This window comes from Cygnus olor, chromosome 6 (genome assembly GCF_009769625.2).
Source record: "Cygnus olor isolate bCygOlo1 chromosome 6, bCygOlo1.pri.v2, whole genome shotgun sequence".
Lineage (NCBI taxonomy): Eukaryota > Metazoa > Chordata > Aves > Anseriformes > Anatidae > Cygnus > Cygnus olor.
Window position 1 is genome coordinate 3446299 of NC_049174.1, and position 21179 is coordinate 3467477.

The window sequence follows — 21179 nt, forward strand, 5'->3', positions numbered from 1 at the left end:
AGGTCCGTGATGGGTGGCATCAGATAGGTGTTGGGGTGGCCCACTGCTGGGCAGGACCCCCACCCGGAGCAGGAGCAGCCCCTGGGTTTTATATCCCCAGAGACAAACCAAGAGATAGTACTGGAAATGCATTGCTGACAGCCCCGGGAAGTGCAGTGCACTACCTGTACTGCTATATTAACATAGATTTTGCAACCCATTTAACAAATTTTTAAAAAATGTTTTCCATTGAGAGAGTTCTATGCCTTTTCTCTAAAAGATATTTGATTGTAATGGAACTAAAAAGTTGGTCAGCTGGAACAGACATTTTCAAATCATGTCTAAAAAAATCACTTCAGGGGGAGGAAGACAGCTCCCCTGCTTTTTCAGGATCAGAAGAGGGGGAGGCTTGTTCATGAGGTCCTAGGCATTACCTGGTCCTCTGAATTTGCAGGAGTCAGGAACTTGTGGAGATTATGCAAATAATATACTGGCCCATACTTGGGCAGACATCACACACCCAGCCAACGTGAAGACATTTTAATGAAGTTACCAAAAAATGCCCCTTGACTTCAATGGGAATTTGTACAAGACTCAATCATGTGTAGTTCACAGTTAGCCCTTGCCTAACCTGCAGAAAATGGATCATAAAGTAGTAGATATATAGTTCTGGAAGTGGCTTCACCTGATCATCTAATCCATCTTTCTCAAGTCTGCTGTTTCTCGAGACTGTTCCTTGCTGAGCTCTGCACAGACCAGTCTCAGAAGAGCAGTGCACACTGGCTTCATTCCTCTGCATCCTAGTCCAGTACCTGATAGTTCTTAGAAGTTGGAAAGACTTCTTTCCTAATACCTCTCTTAAATCTCCTTTGCCATAAATTAAATCAATTATCTCTTGTCTCAGAAATACTGGATGTGGAGAACAATTGATTATCCTTTTTATAGCAGCCTTTTTAACGTTCCTTTTTATATCAGATGACTAGTCACTTCTCAATCTTCTCTTCCCCAAAGTGAAAAATTTCCATTCCCCTGAGCTCACCGTGGAAGTCGTTTTCTGAGTCACCTCACCTTCGTGGCTCTCCCTTGGACTCTGCTAAAGTAGCTGCCCCTTCTTAAATGCTCAGCTGGAGCATTTCTCTACTCTCTACATGAAACCACACCGGTGTCAACCAGAGCAGGGTGAGAATGCCCTATAAACAAGTCAGAATGGGAGGGAATCAACAGACATTGGACTAGCCAAAATGTTGGTTTATTTTTGAAAGTGCAAAATAAAATGGAGAATGGAGTTTCTTCTGCATTACACTTTTTTTTTTCCTGCCAGTTGTCCTCTTTTGACCCAACTTGTGCCCAGGAGCAGACTGACAGCTTCTGTCATACTAAAACAAGGTCCTAGTTTATCAGTGAGCAGGGCTCCCAGTCTCTACCTGGCTATATGTCTGAATTTCCTCCTCTAAATGGTTCATGCATTTTTGTATTGATGTTCAGCCACTCCATTAATAAAACTTCAGAGAAAACTGCTTACCCTCTCTGTCAAAGGCTAGTGTCTTGCAAGTCCCACTATCTTGTAGGTCTGAGTTTTCCCTAACTGATTGTTCTTACTCTGCCTTGGATTTCAATTTAAAAAAAAAAAAAAAAACGTTAACCTGATATTCTCAGCACTGATGGCAATAGACCATTCATAGGATTTTAAGTCCTCGGGGTAAATAGCTTGTTCCCTTCACTGTTCATTAAAAACAAATACAGCTTGCACCCTTTGTCTGTTCGCTCAGAAAAAAAAGCTCTACTACATTGCCTGCCAGCGAACATTTCATTATTTATTGTTTAATTGCTGTCTCATACGTGGCATAAAAGATGTAAAATAGGATGTGAATACTAGAGGGCTAATTATTAGTAGCGAATGGGAGAAAAAGACCCAGAGCATCAGTGCCGGTGGCGATGCCATTCCTCATCCCGCGGCGTGGGGGATCGTTAGCCATGGTAGCAAACCCTGCCAGCCGGCATGGTGAACCCTCGCGCCGTGAAGCTCTCATAATCACTTCTCTGTGGCCCAGCACTAGGGCGAGATACCATTTTCTAACTCGTTTCTATTGTTTTGGAATGAGATCTACGGTTTGTGGACGCGACCTCTTGAAAGGAGCTCCGTGCTCGATCGCCCCTTGTCGTATTTAACTGGGTTTATAGCGTCCGCTTGTGCGTACTGACACAGTGGGGGAGAAGATAGAGAATTAATCTTCTATCACATTCCCTTCTGTAGAGAAATTTCCTAATTAAACATAGCAGAAAATTACTTTAAAAGTAGCAGGAGGAGGAAAAAAAATAAATCTTTCCTCTGTTGTGGGCCTGGGCAGTATTAATGAAAAAGAGTAATTTATGCGTGGCGAGCTTCTAGCCACCCCTCGTGCCCACAGTGGTTTTTCCAGTGTGGAACTAGTCTTGCCCCCAATGAGGGCTTGTTTTAGGAAAATAGAAGAACATACTATAATTACTGTTTTGCTTCTGGTTGGTTTGCTGCAGCTTTTCTGTTCGTGTTTATCTGCGTTTCCAAAGTTCAGCAAAATCCCTTGATAATTGCCTCTTCTGTAAGATCTCCTCGCTATAGTAGTTGCCACACACACCGAGAATTTCCCAGTTTAATATTCTGGTCTATTAGCTGCTAAGAGCATAGATAAGATAACGAGAAATGAAAGTCCCCCTTTCAAGCGTTTTTGTTTTAAAATGACAACTTTAAATGCATTACTCTATTTAGAAAGAAAAATCGGAGTGGAAGGCATTGTGGGTAATGATATGTAAATGACCATTCAGGCATGAAAATCAGGGCCACAGTTGAATGTATTAAGCAGTGACTGATATAATCATTATTTTGGGTTTTGCATCTGAAGAGGGGGATTGCAGATATCAAGTCAATTGCGTATTTAAAGAAAACATCCGTGTGCGTGCGGAATAGTGGTTTCAACATTTTTGTGTTAAATATCTTAGTGTTAAACTGTTTGGGCTTAAATAAGGTCAATATGTTGGTTTTATGCTTTTCACATTATCTCTGGCTTTCACTTTGGCAGATCCTCCCTCTCGCTGTTTGTGCAGCGTGACATTGGAGTGCCAAGTTTGTAATGTCAACTCTTTTCAGCTCCCTTTAATGCTTTTATCTCCAGAAAGCTGCTTACTGCTTACAGGGGAGAGAGCTCAGGGAAAGCCAGCTGCTAGAACGTTAAAAAAGATGTAAAAATTCATCATTGCTGCATTTCCTTTGTCAATCTCGTGCTTACACGAGCTTCCCATGCTAGCAGGGTAGTGTGGTGGTTCACAGAAGTTAGTGTAGCAGTTTTCACAAGATTGCAGAACCTCAGAAAGGTTTGGGCTGGAAGGGACATTAAAGCCCACCCAGTGCCAACCGCTACCATGGGCAGAGATACCTCCCACTGGATCGGGCTGCTCCAAGCCCCATCCAGCCTGGCCTTGAACACCTCCAGGGATGGGGCAGCTTCTGTAGGCAACCTCTTCCAGTGCCTCAGCACCCTCATCGTGAAAATGCCTCTGAAAGCACATGGTGTTGGCTGGTTGGGGGGGACACCTTGTGGCTGTAGCCAGGGACCCCAACAGGGTTCCACTGTGGTCCCCCGTGTTCCTGGGAGGAGGTTTGGTTGGTACCTGCTGGTGGCTGCTGTGGGGCCTGGGCCAAAGCAGGACCATGGGGGCTGCAGGTTGGGAGCATGCAGGCACCTACGCACCTTAGCGTGTCATATGTTTACAGATGTAAGTATATGTGTATTCTGCGTGGGACCACCTGAATGTCCTGCAGGCACTTGGTTGGGGTGCCCAGGGTTGGCAGGTGGGATGTGGGCTGTCCAGAGCCCCCAGAGGCATGAGGAAGGGGGCCCTGGAGGCTGGTGGCAGCGCATCATGCGCCTGCCTTTTGTCTTACGAGCCGCAGCCCCGTGGCCCTCCTGCTCCCACCTGCGCTCTGACAGCCAGGGCTGGATGAAGAAAAGGGCGTAGTATCAGTGGGTCTTCGAGACAAGGATGCTTCCTTCTCCCCTTTCATTTTGTATCATGAACTATTTAAAAAAAATAAAAGAAAACACTCAGTTTTGGAACAGGAGAAAAATAAGCCTTTGTTCTACAATACCTACCTTAATGGATTCCTTCTATCAAAGGTGGAAAATAGCAGTGTTACTAAATATAATTAATGCATCTGGAGTTTGGAGAACATTATGCTAAATGTGCATGATACATTCTCTGTCCCCTTCGGCAGTAGCATGTGATCAATTTTGCTACTCTGGCCTTACCTAATTATTGCTGTCGCTAATGAAGGGAAGTAGAAAAAACATGTCTTAGTAGGTTAATAAGCCATCCAGAAAATTATATTAGCATGATCAATCCTTAATGATTATGGTTTCTCATAATATTAGATCACCTGAAAGGTGGTTTTTGTAGGAGATGGAGGGGAGGGAGGCATCATTTCCCAGCCATTCTTCCAGGTGAGCTCAGCTGATTTGGGGAGAGAAGAGCAGTCCAGCTGCTCCTTGGGAGTTTTGACTGCTCTTGCAAACGTCCCTATACTTAGCAGAGCTGATTTATTTTATCGCGTAAGCATCTAGAATGGCAGCAAGTACAGGAGGTTTTCTCCCTTCCCTCCTCCCACAGATACCTGTGGCATTAGCTTTCTCTTGAACTGACGGTGCGCAATCTGTGTTGCTTTTCCCAAGGTTTTGTGAGCAAGCCTTCAGTCTCCAATCAGTCTGAGCAGCTTCCAACTGGCATTGCCCCTTTCCTCACTCACTGATGGTACGCGTTCATTTGCAGTCTCGTATCTGGTTTAGCACATCAGGATTTCTTTCATTTGTTTGGGTTTTGTCTTGATGCTTCTTTATATACCTGCCTATGTCAGTACTGCAACGTACTCAGGATGTGTTTCTTCTTATAAAAGCACCTCTCTTAAAGCATGTCCAAGGCACTGAAATGAATACCAAAGGGGAATGATCCTCAAACACCAGACTCATTTTTTAAATAAAGATTTTCCCCAAATTAAACTGAATCACAGTCCTCCCTTTTAATTTGTTAATTACACTTCTGCAATGGTAATGCAATCAGCGAATATAGCTAAAGTGTTTGTGTGCGTGAATCAATATTAATAAGAAAGAGCATATTTGCAAAGCCTGATACCTACCACCCATTTGCTCGGTGGTCTTCTGCCACCACGAAGCTACTCCAGACGCAACCCGTGCGGTGCCAAGAGGCTCAGTTGCTGGAGGAGATGTGGAAGGAAAGTCTCTCCAGACCATTATCTCCCCACGGCCCCTTCTACACTGGCTGTGCCTGGGGAAAGGTGGGGAGCAGGGTGCGATGCTGGGGGTGGATAGCCCCCTCAAAGAGCTCCAGCTCAGCAGGTGCTGTGCTCTAGCCAGAGCAGAAATTTCAGGGCTTTCACATCCTCCCTGATCTGAATGACTTTGCAGATGACAAAACTCTGGGCGAGCTCATAGAGGTTAATCACGACTAAGTGAGAATGAAATCTGGCATTTTCCTGCTGGGCTTCCAAATTTCTGTATATGCAGCATATTAAAACAAAGTGAAATTAAATGTTTAAACCTTTCATGCCATATGGCTCCCCCCTATCATAAACACATCTGTAAAATTACACTCGGGGGGCAATGTTGTTCTGGTGTAAATGGATTTGCAGCCCCTGCTCTCTACTTCTCATATCAGGGCTGAGATTGACATGTCGCACTTGTCCTGTTTGCCCTGTTTGTAGGGGACTGGGGTTTTTTTCCTGTATGCAGTTATGTAAATTCTAGTTGGTGGCACAAAAATGGCATCCCTCAATTCATCCACACAGCTGGCTTGGGGAGGCTACTTCTCTTAAACCTTTGCTACCCTTCCAGCAGGGACTGTGCCACTCAGGAGATCCCTTGCCTTTCTGCTCAGGCTGCCAGCACATGGTTCTGTTGATTTTTCCCATTTATCCTGAAGGGCTATCTTAGTGCTGGACGTTTTCACACCGTTAACTGCTGTAACATGTATTTGTATTTGTTGAAGGACAAGGTTACCTAAAAGATGGGATCTGTGTTGCATAAATACTGTATCTTCTGCAGCACTGAGAAACTCTGCAGTCCCCTCATACTACCTTCACTTACAGAGCACAAGCAAACACAGGGATGAGCCCTGATTGTGAAAGTTTAGAGATTCAGCTCAGAGGTGAAAATGAAAGAGCAGGGAGTGTGCCTGCAGAAATCTGGAATTATTCTGGGCCAGGAACTGGACTGGGGGGGATTGGGGCCTGCTGTTTGCATACAGGCTGATGATGGAGCTGGTGGGGGAAGAAGCAGCTGAAAACCCATCTCTGGTGGCTCCCATCCAAGAGGGTACAGCCTTGCTGAGCACAGTTTTTGGCTGCTGGTTTCCTTCTGAGGCCCCATTACAGAGTGTGAGCTTGTCACGTGCCTCCTCCGCTGCTCAGCCCCTGGGCTACGCGTGCCTAACCTGCACAAGCACCACAGAAACATACAGAAATTAATATAAATCAGAAGAAAAGTGGAGCGGATGAAGAAAACCACTCTCTTCTCAAGTTCAGTGAAAGGTAGGCCCAGCTCATTTTTACCGTAGAGCCACTTTACACCACCCTGATTATGTAAATGGACCTAAAATAAATTGGACTTTCGCTCGCTCTGACACCACCTTCCATTGCCAGTGATTTACGGAAGCCTTTGTGTAAGTTAGAACCAGGCCCAGCTTCTCTGGGCCACATTTTAGTATTTAAAACCCAAGATAATTGTGGTGCAGTCAAGACTGGAAGCAGCTTTGTAAAATTGGTTAATACCCAGATTTGGGTTTCTTCAATGGCTTAAATGGAGTGGCATTATCTCCTCTAGTCTGCCTAAAAGATAGATTTGATGTCTGCGAGCAAAGACATGAAATTGCTATAGGCTTCCACTCTTATAGCCTGCCACCTATTTGATTTATGTGATAAGTGATCTCAGATGACCCTCCAAGGCACTGAACCATTAGAGAGTTATGTTGCACAGTGATAAGAAATCTTCAGAGATGCCTAAATCTTCTTTTACCACTGGGAGTTTCATCTGTTCTGGAATAAAGAACATTTTTATGTATGATGTTGCTATCTTGCTAGCCATACTAATATTCAAAAGGATACACAGACTTAAATCAATAGCAAAGCAGCAAAGACCTTAAAACTGAAGTAGTCACCAAGTGAATGCTAGACAGCTCTTTTAGGCTTATCTTTGTTCCTTTCATTCAGATTCTTGAAAGCTGAGTAGCTATACAGTTTCAAATTCAAGTCTTCTGTTAATCTTTCCACCAGGCAGGAAGCTGGCAAAAGCACTTTTCAGTGCAAGAAGTCCTGGAAAGTCACATCACCCATTTTGGGCTTCCTTATTATAGGCTTTGTGAAACCATGGTTTGGATCCTTCCTTCTTTTTTTTTTTTCCCTTTTTTTTTTTTTTCCCCACCGAGTTTCTTTAAATTCGGAGATCAAGTTTCTCCCTGCCTGAATGAGTAGGTGTATAGGATCTCAGGCTGGATGTGAATTCTGACTGGGGTCAGGGAAAGCACGGGCAGTAATTTCTGTGGTTTACGTCTGACATCTTCCCACGCAGAAGAAGGCACTGCTGATTCGTGCTCCTCCAACTGAACTGGTGTCTGCTCACTGGAACTTGCTCTAAGGGCAGTTGTAGAAAGGATGTTTGGGGCCCCCTTGGCAATCTGCAGAAGGGGTGAAGGGGGTTTTGAGCCTGGCCGGCTCCCCTCCCTTCTGGCACATAGGGCCAGTTGGCCTCAAAAAGCTCAGGCTTGATCCTCCTTCTGGGTAGCCTGTGAGGAATATTTTCCTGACAGTAAGAAAGGTGTTATGATATTGGCTATGTTCCTGAACTGCAGCTTCCCGTCTCCCTTGATACAGCGCCGGGGTTTAATGATCTGTGCAGCCAGGCTAGTCTACCTGAGGGAGGAATCAGACATCTTTTTCTGTTTCTCCTCCATTCTGATGGATCATCTGGTCCATGCAATTAGGACTATAGTAATCTCCTCCCCGGCCCCTTAATAACAGCCTTGATTGGTGACCCGTCGTATTGCATCCATCCAGCTGTGGGCATGTCCACTCGGTTGCTTTGTTCGCGCTGTTGGGCATATTGGAATACATGAGAGCAGGGACTGGTGCCACAAAAGGTTTGGCAGCATCACAGGCATGTTTACAACAAGCTGCATCTATTCCTTAAATTCTCCTGCAAGGAAGTGATTTCTCTTTAAAATTAAATTAATGCAAGGCAAAGATGAATAGTCCCCACGTGCTATTTGGCTTTTTGCTCAATGCTGTTTATGAGAGGAAGCTCTTGGCAAAATTAAATGAACCTCCTCTTCCTCAAGCTGGCAAATACTGTCAGTGCTGGTCATCGTACACCTTCATAAATCTGAGATGTTGGCATCCCACATGCACCAGGCAAACATCAAATTTTGTAGAGGGACCACACAAGGGTGCAATAATCACAGCTGTTTCATGTCAGCATTCAAAAAGCTTACAATAGGATTTTATTCAATGAGCCATTCCTTTTGAAATGCCATTAGAGATATTTGCTAGGAGAAACTGGCCTCAACTAATCGTATTTAATTTTTTACCAAATGCACTGTGGGAGCAGCAGGGATATGCATGAGACAGAAACAAGCAAATACTGTTTATTTAGAATAAATAAACTTTGAATAAGAATTGAATGCATTCCCTCCTGGCAACAGTTGTGCAAATACAGGCAAGTCCCTACAGAGGTCTGTAGGGGGTCGTGTCCTGACCCAGGTGCTCTTGGAGACCTCCAGTTGTGCCCATTGAAAGGAGAGAACTGCAATCAGATAGATGCAGAGGAGCAATTCTGCTGCTCTGAAACCAAGTATGTGTATTGTTAAGCCATTTTCTTATTATTCAGTATAGAGGAGGTGAAGTGGAAATTGTAAATCGTAATTCTCCTATTATTTCATCAGACTCCTTTGTTCAAGTCGCTAAGCTCAGACAGGCATGTGTAAATAAAAGGAAAAGCCAAAGATGAGTTTACTCAGGATCATCCCAAATTGGGGTTTGGTCAACAGTGAGGCTCCCAGGTAAGTGCCGAAAGCCTGATAATAACCGTGAGTGTCCTGTCATCTCGTGTCCGGTCATCCATGTAGTGGGCAGCCAGCAGAAGGCCACCAGAGGCTTTACTCCTCGGCATTAGCCAAAGGACACCTTGTGTTGAGCTCATGGGAGGTAGCTGGTGAGTGGCTGGGAGCTTGTCTCTGGTTTTCTCTGAATGCTTTTTGTGTCATTTAGTGAAAATCTTAGAGATTACAGCTCAGTTTCTATATCGAAAGGAAACTGAAGAGTTGGGGAAAGGAAAGAAGCCGAAAGATCATGGGAAGAAAGGCATGACAGAAAGCAAGATAGGAGGTAAAAAATAAAGATGGAACCGGAGAGAGCAGCAGTGCTCAGAGATAATGCAAAGCAATTTTTACACTAGTTATTGACTGAACTCGAGGCACATCTCAGGCTCTGTTTTCTTGTACAAATTATACTGTATCCATGGTAGACTGAGAGCTGGTAGCACAAAGTGCAGGGGAGCTCAGCACAGCGCGAGCTCTGGTTCAGAAGTGCTTTTTTCCTGTTCAGCATAAACACAGCATTGCACATGACTGCAAAAACATGAATCAGCCCCATAAAAATAATGAGTTTCAAAAATGATAAACTTGATAGTTTCTGGCATTTATTGTGCTCACAAGCTTTTTCTCCACAGCCCTAAAGCTTAGTCATACCTTTCAAAACAAATACATGTAGAAACTAGATCTTTCTACATTGAGATAATCCACCAGCTGTGAGTTTAAGAAAATATATAACCTGAGAGTCACAGCAGATGTATGAGAGCTGGAAAACACTGCAAATTGAATCTGATTGGCATCAAAGCAGTGCCTGGCTGTATCTGCATGGTCTTTAGCAAGAAGATAAGACAGACTTTATCAGCAGTCCAAGCTGGCTGGATACATCTAGTTCCACCCTGAAAACCTCGCTAGGTATGTGCATCGTGCTGAACTCAGCCACCACCTGTCCCAGCTGGGAAGGGCAACGTGAAGGCACCCAAGCAGGACCCAAAAGCATATAGAGCCCTGCAAAACATGACCAGGTTTTATGGCTATCCAGCTCAGCTATGGCACAAGCTTGGCAACTGCTTTAAATACCTGCCCATCGATGGTGGAGAGGTGATTTCAAGGAGTGACCCTTGGTGGCATGGAGAAACCGATGCAGGTCAGCGCCTGTTGACATGGGGGAAAATATTTCGGGTCTCCTTGAGAAGTTCTGAGTCAGGTCCTGAGCCGGGCAGAGACGCTGTTTCCTCATGCGATAAGTAATTTCCCCAGCATGTTTGTGTGTGTGAAAGAGAGATAGTAAATTTGTATTTATTGAGATGGAGCCAGACAGCAGGAGTAAAGCAGAACAAGACGTGTCAGAGCTGGGATTTATTACTGACACAGTAGACCATTTTCTTTTCATTTTGACCATAATGTCGTTCTGAGCCTCTGCCAGGCTTCGAGAGCAGAGCCATTCGTGAGTCCACCCCCTGCTTCACACCCTTCATTTTTCTCACTTTGCAGGTTTTGACTGAGCTAATGCTTTCAGGAAAAAAGACTTATTGATTAGAAAGAAGTCACTTGCAGCATCTGGGCTTTATTGGCCTCGTCCGTGAGGTGTTTTTAGCTGTTCGGTGGAGGTGCAGGTAGTGTTTGTTCTAACACATTTAGTAATTCTCCTGGTTCTCTGCCCTTGTTTCTCAGAGCTTTCTCACGTTGTCTGCTCTTCCTTGTCACCTGTCCAGAGCAATCCCGTTCAGACTGCAGCATCTGACAGGATCACCTCAGCTGCTCTGGAGATTATCATCCTTCTCCTCCTCCACATTTTAATTTGCATGTTGTCTTTCATTCCAAAACACAAAAACAGCCATTGCCCCTCATCTTCATGTGATTCTTGTTATTACCTAGATTTTATAGCTAAAAACTAGTGGATATCCTGTTAGAGTGATCTAGAGCACTTTCATTTGAAGTTCTTCTTTCAGCGAGAGCAAAGACATCCGCTGTGACAAGTCTAGTAGTCAAGTATTAATTCTGTCGTGATTTCTGCACGTGACCAGAATGCTAACAGTTGTTACTTATAATTGCCGTAGTGCAAAGTTAATCTGTAAAAACCTGCCCTGACAGGAGACATTTTTGCAGTTAGGGAAAGAGAGGTTGTGATGGACTGGGCTGTCCTTACAACTACTTGCTAGTTGGGTTGCGTACGGAGATGTGCAGCACATGGACTGCAGTAGGCATAAAAACCTGACTTAGGGTGTCTTTACGTAGTGAATTCCTGCAGATGCTGGGTCGTGCAAACATGTTGGCTAAGAAGCCCAAGGTGTGTTAGCTTGGGCTCAGCACTCTGCTGAGGCAATCCCACAGTTTTTGGTCAGGATTAAGCATGATGAAAGCAAGAAGGTCATGCCTGCTCGGGGATTGCAATCAGCTTACATCTGATCGCATCAATCAAAGAAATACTGCATAATACCAAAACAAAAATCATAGCAATTTTTATACTAATATTTTTGTATATTCAAGCTTGTGATTATGATGTTTAATACTTTTTGTTGTTGTTCTCCAGTAAAGTTAAAATACATCGAATAAGGATTATTGTAATAATAGTAGTAGTCCTACAAAGGCCTATGAAAACTGAACTAAGACTCCCCCGAGTTTCCCTGTTGCCTTCAGAGACATGTATGTGGAAGGGTTTTAGCCAAGCGAGATGAGTGTTTAGCTGAGGGTGCCACCCAAGTGCCTCTCTCCCTCATGGCTCACCAACTCCTCGTTCCTCTTCAACTCCTCACAGTATGATTGATCAGGCAAGTTGTGAGTGTGTCCTTGTGTCATTTAGGAAATAGGTGCCGCCGTGTCTCTCAGATCAAGACCGTGAACTGCTCTGCATAGTCCTAATGACCCCATTTGAGCGCCTTTTCTGGAACTTGCAAAGAGTTTAATTCCATTCCACCTTGGACGTCCCTGGAGTGTCTTGGAAAGGCACTGAGCTAGTTTATCCAGAAGCTCCAGCACAGATATTCTGGTGTTCTTTTGTTAAAACAGATAAACCACCAGTCATCAGTTCCTAGCAGAGTGTGTGTCTGGGAAGCCGTGCCTATAGCCAGGGTTGCAGCACCTATAGAAAGAAGACTCTTGACTCAAAGAGATGGAAGTATGAAGAGAAAAAAGAGGTACCTACAGGGGTGGCCAGGCTGAGGCTTCTGGATTTCTCCTGATACTACAGGAGATAATCAGAGTCAGAGCGATGTACCGATGATACTTTCAATCTAGTTTTCACCTACAGAAGCAAAGCAACATCTCTCAAAGGCGGTTTCTTTCTTGTATGGCTTGCAAACGATACAGATGTTTCGGAAATCACGACTATCTGATCTGAGTGCAGTGAGGATGCCAGAAAAGGACCAAATGATTTAAACAGGAGCTGTTGTGGTTACCACAGCCCATTGACTCTGTAAATTGTGTCCCAGCTAAAGAATTTGTATTGCTTAGCAGAGTGAGATAGTCTCTGAAGTGACTTTCAGATAATGTTAGTGACCTGCTAACCCATGTTAGCGCATTCCCTTGAACTCTGCAAGTTGCTAATCTTGCTAAGACAAATAGGAACTTGCAGCTTAACATGTCTCAGCTGCGTGAGTAATAAGCAGCGGGCTTCAGCAATTAGCTCCCCGGGAGCCTGCCATGTTCAGGCAGGGTCCTGGTGTTAAACCTCAACGGTTGCTAATATGAGAACTTTTTAGCTTGTGTGAGAACAAAGAATTGTACTGGTTTTATTTTTAGCAAGAGGAATCCAGAATCTGTATTATTCCCACTAACATTTTTTTTTCAGTTGAGATATGAAAGCAAGTGCAGCCAGGAATAAAAAAGGAAAAAGAGTATCCTTAGAAAATAAGCATCCACTAGTCCTCAAGCTAAGAAGCAGCAGGGAATATTGGGAAAATAACTCTAAGATGCCCAGATTTATCAAGGCACTTACCTGCACAGCATGCAGAAAACAAACCTCTGCATCTGTTGGTCTGTGGGTGGGGGCTCTCATGCGGGTATGTATGTTTGTGTAAGAAGAGAAAACACACCTTAAGGAAATGTAAATAATAATATTATCTGTAGATACTGAGGACAGAGGAGAGAGAGAGAGAGAAACAGCTATGTTTTTTAATGAAGGCTGCTGCATGCATGGACATGTAATGACAGCGTGTACATTGGCGTGCTGGATGCAGAGCTTCTTTATAAAACATGGGTGGGTTACCTGTTATTTTCTCGTGGAAATTCAGAACTGCATTGTGCCTTAGTTTGGATGTTCCCATTGAAATCAGTTCCTTCTATTCAAACTGCTGAATCTTTCAAATTACGTATTTTAATGACTTAAGTAGCTATTTTGCTCAATTAGCAGTGCGGACCTGTGTGAAGTCCCTGGTCAAACCAACCCTGCTAGGTTATTATAAGTAGAAACATTACAGGGAGGGAAAAAATAGGGCGCCTGCTTTTAATTAAAAGGAAGTGGTTTTAATTATATGTTTTTAATTATGAGGGAAGTGATTTGCAAAATAACAAAATAAAGAAATGATTGCTCCTTTCCTTAAGAACATGTTCTCACTCTCGTGGATTGGAGCAGTTGTCATATTCCTGGTAGGTAAAGAGTGCCTGGCAGTCACAAGAAGTCTTCTGCCCATGGGTCCCTTTGTACAGTTATTCATTACAGCTCCCAGGGAGTCTGCCAAATACTCTGTTCCCCTTTTACAGATAGAGAAACCGTGGCACAGAGAAGCAATGTGACCTGATAAATCCAGATCGTGTTTCCTGCCTAATATCTTAGCCACTGGAAATCCTCTGCCAAGAATGACTGTCAAAGTTGTCTCTCCAGAAAAAGATTTCTATATATATTAAAAAAAATGGGGGGAGGGGGAGGGGAGAATCAATGAAAAACCCGGGCATGGATGCAGCTGCAGAGAAGTGGGGAGGAGCTGTACAGCAGCAGCAGCGTGAGCTCCCCAGTGCAGTAGGTTCAGGATCACACATGTGGCCCATGGAGATGCTAATGGTGTGAGGCAACGGCACTCAGACACCCTGTCCGCTCTTGTACATCAGCTCGTACAAGATGCGAGCCTAGCAAGTACCTCAGTCACTGAAGGACAGAGAAAACACACATCTCAGACCCTCCCTACAAAGCCTGCAGTAGAACGAAAATCCAAAGTGTGTTTTCTGAGTTTCCCCTTTTCTTTCTGCAGATGAACATTATGGATGTAAAGATGAGCAGACTTCTACAAATAGGGCAAAACCTCTTCTTTTTTTCTTTTATGATCATCAGAAAATGTCATTTTTTCCCATTTTACAAAGCAGGGAACAGGGCAGAGGCTAAATAACTCATCCAGGGTATGAAAGCAGGTGTGTTGGAAAATGGGGATTGGGGTCACAGTTTCTCTTTTAGAGGCAAAAACGCTTTCTCCTCCAAATGCTTTGTGAAAGCTTGTGCCTCTGGTTCTTTCCTGAGTACCTAACAAAAGCAGCCTATTCAATTCAGAGCACTCCAACCCGAAAGTCTCCGGTTAATGCTCTCCTGCAGTAAACGCACATCAGGCAGTCAGTTTGTCCCATCAGTGTTACTGGTGACCAACACGCTTCAGTGTGTCCACAGCTTCAGCTGGCTGGGCCAAAACATGCAGTAAACCCACACTGCAGTGCTGACTCCAAATGGAAGAGAGGAATGACAGGGTGATGCTGCAGGGAACGTATCTGCAGATAACAGCATCCGTCAAAGCTGATGGATACCTGAAGTCTGGGCTGGCTTAATTATTCTGCAAGGATATCGCTAGGTAGAGTCTTGATAGAAAGCAGCCCCTTTTGAAAGATATCAAAAGATGCTTGTATACTTGTGTACAAATGTAGATAACGCCTCTTGAGGCTCTTTGAACAAACCCTCTTCTTGGTGCCCTTAGATGCAGAATTCAGGTGGGCTGTTCCTGCTTTACAAAGGTTATGCTGCAGCAGCAGCGGGGCCGCCTGGTTTTAGGTGCTCTTTGCAAGTAGGCTGGGAGCACCAGAAGCAAAGCACAGCAGCACTGGATGGCAAAAGCCAGTTGGGGACTTGTGGGATTCACTTGGTTTGTTGTTTTTTGCTACAAGTCACCACATCTCACCTGCCTTGTGCCATGGTCAGCATGCAGGGCTCTCCACGTGGTGCGTGGAGCAAGGACGCTGCTCCGTGGAGCTTTGTCTCTGCACTGCTTGGGACTTTTGGAGAGCATTGTGCTGCAGGGGCCTTTGGAAAAATAATGATGCTTCGGAAATGAAAGGAGGTTTGGATAGATTTCCGTACCCGTGCTGGAGATTGTCCCCTCCTCTGGATAGCACTAAATCTTTCCTGCCAGGGATAACTGGTCCTTGGGGCTTGTAGCAATACTTCTGGAGAGAAAAACGTTTTGTTTTTGGAGTGGATAAAATTGTACCAGGCGGCAGGTGCTTTCAAAACATTTTTGAGGAAAGCATTCCCGTGGGTGCCTCTCAAGGCCTTCACCTGTAAAGGACACAAGGCAGCGGGTGATGCTGTCAGTGCGCCTCAATTATTTTCCCGGAAACAAGGCAGTGAGGCTCAGTGGTGATACAGACCTCCAAAGATGCAGCTGGAAGGAGTCAGTGTTTGAAGGGAGAAGGAAGAGGAAGGGCTTTTGTCCGCTTTTCCTTTTCACTCCATAACCCAGGGAATTTCTCACAAGCCAACAAGGAAATCTCTGTGTAGGTCCCATTCAGAAACGCTGTCTGTTGGCCAAGCATCACCTTTGTGAGCAGCGCATTAAGCTAACACGGTGAATAGATTTTTCTAGAGAAAGAGAAGTGCTTTGCTACGGTGCTGTCTTTACTAATGTGTATTCTTCTGCTTTCCATCAAACAGTCAATGAAGGCTCAGGTGAAACCAATCAAAAAGAGACATCGACCTGTGACATTTGCCAGTTTGGGGCAGAGTGTGACGAAGATGCAGAGGATGTTTGGTACAGTAACTTGGTCTACTCTTCTATTTTAATGAATGTTGTATTATTGAAATATACTGTGAGTTAGAAAGCATTTAAAATATTGGATATTCAATTTTCTGCACCCAGAGATTCATCTGACAGTGACTGAGGTGGTTATTACTCTAAAAAAAATGTATAAAACAGATTGGTTTATAATTCTTGAACATGCACAATTTAGAAAAAGTCCAGAAACACTGTTATCCATTTTGTTGCAGTTACAACTTATGTTACTCCATCTGGGATTTTACAGCTTTATTCTTTGATAAAAATAGAATTGGGAAAACTAATTGACCTACAGCTTTTCTGGTTGAAAAGTATCATTAATATTATCATCATGTTAAGTCATGTGTGGCATTAGAAATGTGGAAAATCTGTCTCGCTTTTTTCTAGTTGCTGGAGTCGAAGATCTAACCCTCAAACGTTTGAAGTAAATAGAGTGTACATTCAAGCATTTTCTCAATGGAGATTTATTTTTTATTTTTAAAAAGAGGTTTTTAAAATCTTCTTGTTTGTTCATTTGTTTTAAACCTTAATCACATAAGCTGAAGGGAAATAATTCTATCTACTCAGAATATTTTTCTGAATTTTTCAATTTGCCTAGATACTATGCAAATACTTCATAGTAAGTCAACTTTAAACTAATCATTTCATCGTGATTTTGGAACAGCCAATGTAGATCAAAAAGCAGCTATTCACAGAGCTGTACTTCTAAGGCTGCCTTTATAGCAAGCCTCATATTTCTAAGTAATTAATGTAAACTTAGAGAGACAACAAAATAATCATGCAAATGTTAGAGCTTTTGATCTGAATGATGCTTCTGAAGCTGAGAGCTGACAGCAGTTAGAGGATGGATAGAGAAGCTGGGCAGTGAGATATCAGGAAGGCCCAAACTTCAACTTGGACAGTAAGAATGGAGCAGAGGGGAATGAATGAATGAATGAATGATGAACATGATAACTGGGACCAGTGTTGGGCAGCTGACCTCATCTACACAGGGCATCCATGTGATATTGGTCAGGCATGACATTATAAACATTTCTGCTATTCAGTGAAGCAGCTTAGGAATATGGTGATCCATTTGTGCTCATTTTGGTTTGGTCTTTCTAAGCTTCTAATAACCTCTTGTTCTAGTCTTTAAAAAATACCAAGCAAACAAGCCACAGAAGTCTTGCTCTGTTTCCAATTATCAAAAGAAATTGTTGTGTTAAAAAACAGGAACAAGATGCATCTTGGTTACAGGTTTGCAATAACGCAAAGAGATTTGCATGGATGAAAGTGCTTAATTTTGACTTTGTTTAAGGAAATTACTTCTGGTGTCAGGATTTTTGCTGTCTCCTTGACCAGTTATCCTTGAGAGTTTGGTGGTGCGGTGTTGAAACAAAATGATGGTTAAATTAATATATCAAAATCCACAGTCTGATGCTCATGTTTTCATAATTAAGTGCACTTTCAAGTTGGAAGGCAGCAGAAGAGAGGGGCGAGGAATAAAATTAGCTACCAGATAACATTATTAATCACAAGTACCGTGTAGCAGTGTTTATTTTTTTCCAGAAATAGCTCGATAAAAGAGCCGGATCCAACTTACCCCAGTAACGTTCCCACTACAGCTTCTGCAACTAATTCCTCCCCTTTGAAACAGCTTGGCTTATACAGAGCAGCGGAATAACTGCAGGAGCTGAAGTTCTCAATCTTTATTGACAGGTAGTCATTCTGCAGGGGAAGATGCTTCTCGTGGTGGGAAGCAGGGAAGGGCATTTGCTGGGAAGATGTTAAAAGGCAGTAAAGCAGATTTCCAACCAGAAGTAAAAAGACCGTGCAAAGCCTGTTAAAGGTCCGCTTTGAAGTAAACAACTTCATACGCCACAACAGAGCTCCGCTTTCCTGTCCCTGCCCCTTGATTAGTCGTGGATAAGTGTCTTTCTAAAAAATGGGCCTTCCGGGTGTTAGTTCTTTGTTAGTCTTATTTCTGGAATAAAAGCAGGCCATGTATGGGGAACCTAGATCCCTCTTTCAAATGTACATTAATTGAATTTCCGTGTTTGGCACCAGATAGTTATATCTTGGTGCACTTCCCCCCTCTCCCTGCAAAGATTCGGTGTGCAGAAAATGCCCTTAAATTAAATGGGAAACGAAATTCCAGTTTATTATTCAATCGATGCTTTTACACCTGTCTAATTTCAGATATAAGCAGGGCTCCTCTGGTTATCTCGGCCAGCTGATGAGGTTTCTAAAAGTCCAAATGAGGTCAGGGTTCCCAGCAGCCCCAGAGCTGCTGTTACGGGGTGAGAAGCCCAGCACTAGCGGTGTTCCCTATCCATCAGGAGGGTGCAGGATCTGTGTCCAGTCCACTCTAGGTAATGGGGATGCACATTGGCAGCAGAGCCAGACCTTAGAGAGCTGGAGATGTGAGGCTGGCTGTTTGCCTGATATTTCTAGGGTGTCGGAGTAGATCAGAGGAGAGAGCACAGGTGTGATAGCAGATGTGGTTGGGCTGCTGATGATTTAAAGCGACAATTAACATTATTCTGCATTGCCACAGTCTGTTATTTTGCAGTCCCTTGTCTCTGGTTTAACTCTTTTTTTGTTGTTATTCATTGCCAATTGTCACTCAGCTGAATTGTGCTATTGTAGTGTGTCACCATTATTTTAAAATCGTTTTATTTGCTTAAAACCAATCTGTTAATGGCTAGACTCCTGGGATTTTGGTAGGGTTTTGCCACATAAAAGACATCTCGAAGGGCTAAGATACGTGTGTGAACATTTTCTGGAAAGTATGAAGAAAAGGCAGAAAAGAACCGTCTGTAATAACAGGTTTTCTGAGGCATGGTAAAACACACATATATTATTATGCTATTCTGCAGTCTAATATCACAAGAGTGAATGCAATTTGGCATTCCATTAGTGAATCTCTTTCTCTGGGTTAAAAACAAAGACTGTTCAATTGAAAGTCTTTAACATCTTGCTACTTTAATATGTGAAAGCTTCTTGTCACTAAGAAGATCGTGTATTACTGGCATTATTCCCACCTTTAATGCATTTTGCACCAGTGAGCTTCATGAATATTTAAAGCAGGGCAGTGGCTATGCTCTTTAGCACTGGATTGCAATCTATTGGTAAATTAGACATTTGGTGTTGCTTACTTTGGGTTTTATTTCTGAGCTGCCTAAGGAATAATTGATTTTGTAAGACAGGGCTACTCAACATAACACCCCGAGAGATATACTTAAAAGGAAATGAAGAATGAAGCGTAACGCTCTGAACAGTGGTGTGTTTCTAAGATCTTCCAAAAAGCATCCATGAAATACTCACTCACTGTATATAAATAGTACTCACCAAATGGAGTGCCTGCTCATCTGCTAAAGTGGCTTAGTGTCAGTACATAACCACGTCAAAAACCTAGATTCCAGTATCAATCTCCTCCTTATGAGCCACCGAGGAAATAAGAGCACTCCACACTGGGCAAGCCGTGGTTTGGATGGATACTGGGCAGCTATTCCAGAGGTCCATGACATGTCCAAGTAAGTGAAGGGAGATAAATAATAGCAAAAACCCCTCTGTTGAATTTCCTTTTGGAAGACACAGAGAAGAGAGGACAGGAGTGTTTTCTTAAAGCAAGATTAAAGCCTACAAACCTCTGACTTGTAGAGTTAATCAAAATCAGAATGATAAATTGGGGTTAGATATGCGTGCTTTTCCTTTGAATTTCAAAATCAGAAGGTCAGCCAGCAGCAGAGACTCAAAGTGCAGGATTGCCCAGGATGAGATGCAGTTTGCTCGCAGTAAGGAGACGCAGAGATGTCCAACACGCTCGGGAGAGAGTGCCCTGCAGCCTGGCAGTGTCCAAGGAGGCCATCCCTATAGGTTTCTCCTCTGCCTTCCCCGCAGGAGGAAGAGGAGAGGCAGCAGCGTGCCTGGCCACAGGTGCCTGACCTCGAATGGGCTGCACAGGGCTCTGCAGCATGGCACACTCGATGCCTAGGGCAGAGGAGGGAAGTCCCTCAGATCCCACTTCCTCCACCCTTGGATCCGGGGAGGGCAGCAGCTTTCCTGAAGTGTTTGATGCCTGGCCCGGAAGGGCAGAAAGGCAGCCTTCCTGAGATGCTGAGCATGGTGAAGGAAGGGACAAGGCTCTCCTGCGTGACGTGCAGCCAGGTGGTGTTCCCAAGGGAGGCGGTGGAGTTGCAGCACGTCCCTTGCGTCCTGTGCTTCTTTCTGCATGGCTGAGACAATAAACTCCACTTACCCACAGCAAACAGACGCTCAAGATGTATTAAGAAGGTGAACTGTTCCAGTCTTTTGTTTCATATCTTACTGCTAATCACTGATAAATACATATATATAGTGGGTGCATGCTCCTGTACAACAGGCAGGCAATCCACAACACGTGAGGATGGTGAAACTGCTTTCTCATGCAAGTAGACTGCACTGTACATGAAAGATATCTGTGCAAATCATGCAGCTGCCATCAACCACTACCCCTGTAATCAATACTGCTCCAACAATCAATATTTATCTTTATTATAGTATAGAAAGAAAACACATAAAAGAAACGAATGATTTTGCCAGCTTCTCAATCCACCCAGCAATTAGGTCAGTCAGCTTTGCGTCCCTTCCCCCTTCCATCAGTTGCTCTCATCGAAAGCATCTGCAAACAAGATGCCGTACTACTACAGAGTACTAAAAGGTAGTTTGAAAGCTCACATACATTACACGGGTATTGGCTGCTTCATGTTCAGCAGTGTGTATAATAACTGTGTGTGACCTACTTGTTCCAGATGCAGAAACAACGAGCTACTTTAACATCTGCAATGTCCCGTGCATTATACAGTAGCTATATGGCAGTTTCCTGCTGCTTGCCTTTCTCTTCTAGAGAAAGTAGTAGGTCTTAAAACATAGTGGTTGGATTCATGGTTCAAATAAACACCGAAATGGAATTAAATAATTAAAATCCACAATCTTGCAAAGGCTAGCATTTCTGCTTAACTTGAGATCATACCTAAGGCATAAAACACGGTTGCTGCTGCATAGATCTTCATGGGGAGCACGGTAGTCACATCTAATAACAGCAAAGCAAAGGGACTGTGGCATGCAGTCTTTGCATTGCACAACAGG

At 43.7% G+C, this 21179-nt stretch overlaps 1 protein-coding gene across 2 annotated transcripts in view; it reads left to right on the plus strand.

Moving 5' to 3' along the window:
* The window catches only part of TMEFF2 (transmembrane protein with EGF like and two follistatin like domains 2), a 326923-nt gene that overhangs the window by 263480 nt on the left and 42264 nt on the right, over positions 1–21179 (plus strand). For both annotated transcript variants that reach the window (XM_040562211.1, XM_040562212.1), the window contains one exon: positions 15950–16046. In XM_040562211.1, coding sequence (XP_040418145.1) covers positions 15950–16046 — 97 coding nt within the window. The remainder of the gene's footprint in view (positions 1–15949; positions 16047–21179) is intronic.